The sequence below is a fragment of the Acinonyx jubatus genome, chromosome D4 (assembly GCF_027475565.1).
Source record: "Acinonyx jubatus isolate Ajub_Pintada_27869175 chromosome D4, VMU_Ajub_asm_v1.0, whole genome shotgun sequence".
Classification (NCBI taxonomy): Eukaryota; Metazoa; Chordata; class Mammalia; order Carnivora; family Felidae; genus Acinonyx; species Acinonyx jubatus.
The window spans coordinates 45,601,115-45,610,467 of NC_069391.1; the positions used below are offsets into that span (position 1 = coordinate 45,601,115).

General features: G+C 39.2%; 1 protein-coding gene across 1 annotated transcript; it reads left to right on the top strand.

Annotated features, from left to right (window-relative positions):
• The first annotated feature begins 5,818 nt into the window (after positions 1-5,818).
• On the top strand, positions 5,819-8,670 carry IZUMO3 (IZUMO family member 3). Its single transcript, XM_015081327.3, has 7 exons — positions 5,819-6,265; positions 6,402-6,476; positions 6,626-6,715; positions 6,931-6,948; positions 7,415-7,495; positions 7,859-7,949; positions 8,257-8,670. The coding sequence occupies exons 1-7, from the start codon at positions 6,034-6,036 to the stop codon at positions 8,360-8,362; spliced, it is 693 nt and encodes a 230-aa protein (XP_014936813.1). The 5' UTR covers positions 5,819-6,033; the 3' UTR covers positions 8,363-8,670.
• The last annotated feature ends 683 nt before the right edge of the window (positions 8,671-9,353 follow it).

Sequence of the window (9,353 nt, forward strand, 5' to 3'; positions counted from 1 at the left end):
CCTGAAATAAAAATAAATACATAATTTTTTTTCTCGCCCCTAAAAAGGGGCGAGAGAGAGCTTAGTGGTTACAAGAATGTACATAAGGCATCAGTCAAATGAGGTTAAGAATGCAAACTGAACCATCTGAGAGCTCTGTGCTCTGCTGAAAGATACTTACCTACTCAGTCCCAGTTCTCTCATCTCTAAATGGCAAGGAGGGTACCAACCTTTTAGCATGAGGATTTTCTAAGATCATGCATGTCATGAATATAAAAGACTATTTAATCACAGACTAAGTACTTAATGATGTTACTTGCTATTGGCTATTGTGTTCTTAGAGGGATTTTTTTTTCTTGTTGTATTTTAATCTCCTTTGAAGGGAGGAAAGAATTCTGTATTTGCCTAGTATGTATTTAAGGCAAACTAGATTAACATCTGTGCCTTTTTATATACTGTATTAAAGAAAATTGAGTTCTGCAACTGGCAGGCAAACAGGCTGCAGTAGAATATAACTATTCTTTAAACCCTCTATACAAGTAATTAAAGAGGAGGGGTAAAAAAAAGAATTGAGGGTGGGATAACTATTAAAAGTTCATTAGGATTATAAATTCCACTTGCTTAAAAAGTAAACTAATGGGAAAAAACAAACCATTTTTCTTTTCTCGCAAAAAGTAATTTCCTTGAGGAAATTCTTCCTAACCTGAGGCAATGATGATTGTACCTTGGATTAACTCTACCGAAGAAACATTTTGGGGGGCACCTGGAGTGGTTCAGTCGGTTGAGCACCTGGCTGTTGATTTTGGCCCAAGTCATGATCTCACAGTTAGTGAGATCAAGCCCTGTGTTGGGCTCTGCACTGACAGCATGGAGCCTGTTTGGGATTCTGTCTCTCTCTGTCTCTCTCTCTCTTTCTGCTCCTCACCCGGTCCCTCTCCTCCTACGCCCTCTCAAAATAAACAAACATTAAAAAATGAAACATTTTGCTATTTTGGAAACATACAACTATGAAAGCAGACAAATCTGTGTTACTGCAAATCTTTCCCTTAGTAGGTGTGTGAACTTTGACACTTCCTTAGTACCTCTGAACATCAGGCCCCTGTCTTGTAAAGGGGAAATAGTAATGCAAACTTGTCTTGAGAATCAAGTATTATGGTGTTTATGTTTCAAGGTCACACATTTATTTATACTACTCAGAGATAGACGAAGGAGACAGCTTCTTCATAATCTATAACCGGCCTGAGCTTCCTCTGGACACCTCACTTCTCACCTCACAGGGTGAGCAAAGGAAAAAAAAGCAGTATCACACAATATGATAAATTTAATCCCACTCAATATTTAAACACTCTTTTTTGGAACCAAGTACCTTTTGGAAAAATCATTCTTTCATATTTCCTTCCCATTCCCTGCTTCTTTCCAAAATGGGATATAGGAATGGGAAGGTGCGGGGCCTTTGTTAATTCATAGGTCCTCCCGCGGTTGAAGGGGCCCTTGGATATATAGCACATAGAGGAAAGCTTTCCACTGATAGCAGTGCTTACCCAGGAGATAGGACAAGGGTTAGGTTACTCCAACTGGCCCTAACCTCCTATAATTGATCAGGAACCATGAACATTGGTAACTCTGGAATACTAGACCTCTCTTGGGCTTAAGAAAACACTGTCCTAATCACTGAAAAATCAGGCTTGTTTTAACTACCAGTCCATCTTACCTAGCATACTAAAATGGTAGTAAGTACAATCACTTACTGAACTCTCTTTTAGCATTTAAAACCCGTCTTCTCCTCTTCAGTGAATTATGTAGTGCATTTCTTCACTACTGTGTGTTCCCTTGAATGACATACTTTTTTAACTTTGAGGGTATTTGTTTTATTCTTTGCCAATGTGTTGGTATCTTCTAAGGCAAGATTGGTACCACCCCACCTCTGAGTCTTCTTGTGGTATTTTCTGGGAAACTCTGCATGTGGGGCACTTTGGGCTTGATCTCTATTTCCTCAGGGTCTGGCAGTTTTCCCTGACAATTTGGCCCCATCAAGGTGCCGGAGCTTGCTGCAAATGCCTTTTCCTTTCCGGGTCTAGTGGTTTGCTATCCATCTTTCAGACAGGACCCCACCCCCTGAAGCCTTGATGAAACAGGGTCAAGCTTTCCAGTCAGATCCTGAGTTCACTTGCACATCCTTGCCTGGCAACCAGGGGAAGCGTACTGGTCCTTCCACAGCACAGGGTAACTAGCATGGTCTCAGGAGTGCCTTCTGTTAGCCAATCATGTCATGCTACTATTTTCCCTGAGGTACAGTTGTCATAGGCAGGTAACTGGTGTAGTCTTTGGAGCTCCTCAAGGATGCAGGGCAAGCTCCTCTTGTCTTTAGTATTCCCTTTAACCCACCTAATGTAATCTCCCCTTCTGGGAACCCAGCCTAGAGATAAGAGGTTATGACACAAATCTTTTGTCATTACTTGTCTCCCCTGTTCTTCCCACAATCCCTACTGATGGGATCAGCTTTTCTTTTAGTTTAATTTCCTTCCAGATGGAGATTCCCTCAAAGTCTTCCAAGCTCTAGGACACCTGGGTGGCTCAGTCGTTTAAACGTCAGACTACAGCTCAGATCATGATCTCACAGTTTGTGGATTCGAGCCCCACATCAGGTTCTGTGCTCACAGCTCAGAGCCTGGAGCCTGCTTCGGATTCTGTGTGTGTGTGTGTGTGTGTGTGTGTGTGTGTGTGTGTGTGTGTGTCTGTCTGTCCATCCCTCACCCACTTGTGCTCTGTGTCTCTCAAAATAAATGTTTAAAAAAAAGTCTGCCAAGCTCCAACCTTAGGACTTCTTCTAAAGAACGAGTGGAATATGGTGGCGGGGGGAGGGGGGGAGGGTGGAATTTGGCTTAATGACAATGGAGTATAAATGGATAAGTGGACAGGCACACCAGAAAATATTAAAATCACTTTACATGTGAAGGATCTGGAATACAGTAATTATTTCAACATTTATAATTATGGTTATTATGCTGCCTAGACAGATGGCTTATAACTTGACCAAATGCCAAACACTGGCTCCCTAGTCTCAGATCACACAGTCAGGAAGGAATTGAATCTCACTTGACTACGAAAGGTATCTGGATTATTTGCCAAACTTCTAGGGAATCCTGTGAAGTGACAGAGATAGGCAGCAATGCAGGAGGGCTCAGCTGGGACAAATAATCCACAAGAAAAGAAGCTCTAAGAAGCTTGAGCCACAGAGATTCCCTATTTTTATTTTATTTTTTTTTTATATGGATCTGGAAACAAGATTTACTATGGATTGAAGGAAATTCTTTTAAGAAGCTTCTTGCTCTTCTTTATGAAACTTTTTAGATTTTATTTATTTATTTTAGATTTTAAACCTCAGTGTATCCTATGATTTGTAACAAAGGCCACATGCTACAAAACAACTGACTCTAGCCTTTAAAAGGGACTATTAGGACTAATGGTTTTGGAGGAAAAGAACATATACAATATGTAATATATCTCACCTGTGAATAACCCATGACTCTTATCTAAGATTTGCAAATGAATAAATGTCTATTTGGTAAAATATTATGAATGCATGTGCTACTATGTATCTCTTATTTAAAGCAAATAAAGGGTTTGGTTAGCTATTCTACACATTCACACTAACTACAAATCATATCCCCTCTGTGCCAATCCAAACCAAATATTAGCATAATCAATGAAGGATTTAGGTATTAGCCTTTTGCCTCCTAGACACAAGTATCATTATTTTAATTAAGTAATGCGATCATTATATCCTCAGTCAATGTCCAGACAGCTCTTCCTTTCCAAAGTTCAAATATTTTACATTTACGGAATTTGAAGAACTAGCCCAGGATAATTGTAGTTATTTTCTTCTGTGTCATACACTCCATCATCAGTACCTTCAGGATGCTTCTCGTAAAGCATCTTGAATATCTCTGGGTTCTCACTCACCACCATATATTCATTAATTGTTGTTTCTAGTCTCCTAGATCCAGCCTCTCTATAAAAATTCCTCCAGCTTTAGTGCTGTTCTGTCTTCTTATAGATCTGTGTCCACCTCTGCCTCTATTATCAGCTCACTCTGTTATTATCTGTTTGCTGTTTGCTCCATGGTAGTGCTAGTCCCTCCATTATTTTTTTATATGTCCCTTTCAATTACAAGTCCCATCTTTTTAGAAAGTGGCTTGCTTTTTTTCAGTCTTCCCAAGACTATACAGAAGTTGAATATTTTTTTCTCTCATCCTAAAAATCCTGGATTGCCAATTAAGCTGGAAGAATGAGGATAAAACTGGTCAATTGGGCACATGGTCTGGATCAAGGTAATGTGACACTGAACAGTAGACTTATTCACTAAAATGGCAAAACGTTCTCTTTAAGTGTCCAATCTGAAAGTAGAAGTATGCGTTGTTAACTGGAAAATATCTATAATGTGTGTTTCTCTTCAAGAATGTTTTTTCCTCAAATCTGGCTACCTTCATGCCAAAGGTCTTAGCCCCTTTTAGTCTCCAATTTGGTTTTCAGAGTTCATTTAATCCCATAACCTCAAATGCCTTCAGATCTCAACATGTGGAAATCCTTTGGAAGATCATCTAAAGATGAGATCATCTAGCCAAGGGAAAATAAAATCAGAACAAAGAGGTGTGGATTTGGAGCAAAGGATTTGAATTGCCCCTCTTGCAATCTTCTGATTTATCAAGCTCCAATAAATCATTTTCTGCATTGTCCCAAAAAACACTGTTAAGAGGCAGTGATTAAAGTATATAGAATTTAGAGTCAGACAGGCATGAGTTAAAATCCTGATCCCATAGCTACCAAATTATTTTGCCAAAAGGATTGTTTCACATTTCCTAACCTCAGAGTCTTATCTGTAAAATTGGGATAATCTTTCAAAGTATTGCTGTGCCATCAGGACTTGCAAATCATCTATCAGAACTGTTTAGTACATACCTAGCAGTGCATGGTAGGCATATAACTAGTGGTAGATGTTTGGATTTCCCTCACAGCTTTTCACTCCATGATTTTACCATACCTTAGCTCTAAATTCTACCACTAATCTTTTAAGATTTCAGGGTTTCCTGGTTCCCAGGAGGTCACAGCCATACAAGCAATGTAACAGAGAAGAGGTAACTGGTATCCTGAAAAATCTGCAAAGCAATCTTCATTTCTTCAAAAAACGAAGAACATTCTTATTCAAGAGCCCTAAACTGAGATGCTTACTTGGGTTCCTTCCATGGTGGCCTGAGAGGGCAGCCCATGATGACTGTGGTTATTTTCTTATATGCCTCACATTTCAGCATTAGTACTTTTAAGATGTGTCCACTAAAGGACCCTGGGTGTTACTGGATTCTCACCCATCACCATATATTCCTCAACTGATGTCTCCTGTCTCCTGGCTCCAGACTCTTTATTGAAAGAATGATATAAAAAATTATATGTCACGCCTGAAATCATCCTACCAATTTTTGAGAAATTACCAATTATATAAAAATTACTATCAATGACATCAATTACATCTGGACATCTATTGCTAATTTTCAACAATACTTCTACCATTAGGGACTGGGACCCCAAGCAATTCAATATTCCAGGGCTTTATTACCTCCTCTATAGAAGTAGAATTTTGGTTAAGCAGCTCTAAGGTCCTATGAGATCTCTTTCTTGAGACACCACTCCCATGATCAGGAGGGATGTGGGAATTTACTGAGGACACAAGAATAGGAGAAACCTGAAGAAAAACCTTTTCTGAGATATATCTCTGCACGGAACTCTGCTTGTGTGAGCTCATGATTTCTCTCTCCGTGTTCTATGCTCAGAACTCAGGTATCTGCTTCCCAACTGGCAGTTCCCCCTCTCTGGCATGAAGGATAAATGTCAGAAAACAACTGAAGATCCTTAAGCAAATGAGATTGCCTAGAAGTGGGATGGAAATGGAGGGGAAGGTGGAGTCAGACTATCCAGGACAAGGCTCTTATTCCTGGATTTTTGAAGAAAAGGGAACTAGGTGAACTAGTTGCCAGGACAACCAGCTGTTGGGGGAAGGAAATGGGAGACCTGTGGTTGCTCCTACTCTTGCCCCTGTCCTTGGCAGCCTTCCACGGGGTCAAAGCCTGCTTGGAATGTGACCCCAAATTCAAAGAGGATATTAGGTCCTTGATAGCAAAGCTGGTACCCTCAGAAGTCCCTGGCCGAACTCATCTGCTTGAACGGCAGATTAAGGAGATGATCCATTTAAGCTTCAAGGTCTCCCACGGGGACAAGATGCTTCGGGTGTTGGGTGAGGGAAGCTTGAGTCACTGAGAGTTTTGTGGGTTAAAAGGAAAAGGGAGGCAGGGAAGAGTGCACATGGGCCCACATAAGTTTTTCCATGGATGTAATTATTCCTCTGTATGTATCTTTAACCCCCTCTCTAGCTGTTCATAATGCTGTCAAGTTGAGAATATGGCTGAAGAATGAACTTTATAAACTGGGCAATGACACATGGAAAGGTGAGGGATTGTTTCAATGTTAAAAGATTGTACTGCCCAAGCAAGTATAGGCAAAGTTCACTGGGAAAAACAAGGCAAAAACAATTAGGATTAAATTCTGAAGGGAAGAACCACCCCTAGTTTCTAATGTGCCTTCCACCTCCTCTTAGGTGCCTTTATCCTTCAAGGCAAGCTTCTTGATGTCCGCCAAAACCTGGAATTGAAACTGAAAGAGATATTAAAGAACTTCTCTGAAGTTGGTAATAAAAGATGTCTATCTAACAACAGTGAACTTATGTGAAAGGAATAGGAAATGAGGGTGAGAGGAGGAAGGTGGTTTCATATTAGAGTTATTTAGAATGGATGGAGGGGTGGCTGGAACCTCATTTTGTAACCAAATAAAGACTATTGGGTATAAATATGGCAAACTCTACGTTGATCATAAGCTCACTAGAACTTTCTAATTCTCTTTTAGCTTGTTCTGAAGATTGTGGTAAGTACAGTACATGGGACACCTTGAGGATTCAACCCCTATTTCCCCATCTCATTTGTTCTATATGGCCATATCTTTCCCACCTGTCACACTCAGAACTCACTTCCTACAGATTTGATTATGGGGGTGGGAATGTCAACAGTATCTGACAACAAAATGTGTCTCAAATCTCAAACACACAGATTTTGGAGGTGCTCAGAGGCTTTCAAAAGTATGGCTTATAACCCATAGGGCCAATATAAGCTGAGGCATCATTTTTCCCACTTCTTCTCCAGAGATCTGACTTAAGTTACAGAACCTTTTGACTCATCAAGAAACTTGATTACTAGGGAAAGAAAGAATTCACAGCAATGTAAACTTAAGAGTCCTGGAAATGCCTGAGGTTTAATCCATCAAACTTGATGTATGAAATAAGAAAACTCCATGCCATGGCCCCCCCTTCCATTAAATTTCTTCTCTTTATCAGTTGTGACTGAAGGTCCTATCTTGGATTGTTGGACCTGTCTTCGCATCACCACCCAATGCTTCAGAGGAGAGTATTGTGGAGGTAACAAAGATAGTAGTGTGGTATTTTGAGGGACCAGGTATCAAGGTACTCAGTTGTTTATTGATTTATTTTACAAATACTTGGTGAGCACCTTCTAGGCACATCATGCTAATGTTACAAATCAGAGCTAAAATATTGGGCAAAATTTGTACCAGTATGAATAAATTACTGGGCACCAGATCAATTGAAGGGCTGAGAAATGAAAAGGTTGGACTAAATGAAGATAGAGAGAAAACAGCAATAGAAGTAGTGGACAAAGCAAATTATTTGAGGTTAGTAAGAGTCATCTATTATGGATCAAGTCTCAAGTTAGTATTTTTCTTCTCCCCAACCCACTTTCTTTTTTTCCCTTTCTCCCTCCAGAAGAGGATTCAAGGATGGCTGAGAATCGAGAGATTGGACTATTTCTGATATTGCTAACAGAAGTTGTGATATTGGGAAGTGCTTGGTTACTGTGAGTTTTTCTCCCTCGAAGTCAAGCATTCCTTTGGCAAAGAGACTGCCCAATCCTCCCCCTCCTTACAAAGGCAATAAGGAGAAAAAAGTCATTTCAAATTTGGGATAGAATACCAACAGGGATAAAATGGATAGAAGTCTATGGGATAAAAACTGGAACATAGGAAATGGAGGAGGTACAATAAAGTATGAGGCAAACTTCTAGAGCACTATACAGAAACACACACACACACACACACATACATAATTATCTTAAAGAGTTGGCCTGCTACTATTGAAATCAGGATTATGTTTCTCTACTCTAGATTCCATATCTGTGTGTCTCATTGGAGGAAAATGAAGGCAATACGAAGGTCATTAAAGAAATATTTGGAGAAGAAACTTGAAGAATTAATAGGGATGACAGATTAGAAAGAGAAGGATGATTCTGGAATCAGAAAATACATAAACACAGACAGGAGGTCTTTCACAATTCTGTTAAGTGTTGACTCAGAAAAATCAGAATCAAGCTCTTTTGTGGTCATAAAGTCATAGTTTTTAAAACTGAAATCGAACTTAAAGTTTCTCTCGTCAAGATCCTTATGGTATCCTGAGGCAATGGAAGCAATGAGAGGGCAAATGATATACCCAGAATTGTACAGAATGTAATGCTGACATGTTGCAATGTACATAAAGATGATACACTGCATTGATAACAAAGAATGATTGGTAACTCTCAATGACTGCCATTAGAATATTTCAATTTCTAAGGATGCTTCTTATTTCTATCTTTCATTTTGTTACTATTTCCATATTTATCCTTCAGTTCAATGTGAACAATTTCTTTGATAATACATAACATTACCTCTTCATCATGGCATCGCACACACCCAAAATATTAGTTCTAAGTAGTTAAGGATTACCCCGTTTTCCTCTAAATCTATGTTCCATGACTTAATTATATATTATGTTCCTTTGAGTTGTTTCTACCGAATACTTCTTATATAGATGGCATCCTAGTAAGTGCTTTATGTTTGTTATCTAACTGAATTCTCACAATAATCTTAAGACTTGGATGAAGTGCAAGTACAAACACCAATACTGACATAGGAAGAAAAAAATAACCACAAATCTATAATGTTCTTTAAAGAAATTTAAATGGTGTAAGCACAACTATTGGGGGGAAAAAGTCATGGTTAAGGAAAAGCCTAGAACGAAATACAACATAGTGACTTTGGTGTTAACCTGGAATGAGAAACTATGATCCTTTCCCAAATTAAGTGTCAGGTCCTTGGTTATATCCTTTTCTAAAGTAGGAAATACAGGAGGACAAGTAAATTTGATGGAAAAGGCCCAGGTGCAGTTTTGAAAATACTAAGTATTAATTCTGTTACACTATCAAAAATAGATATCCGTTCTGTGT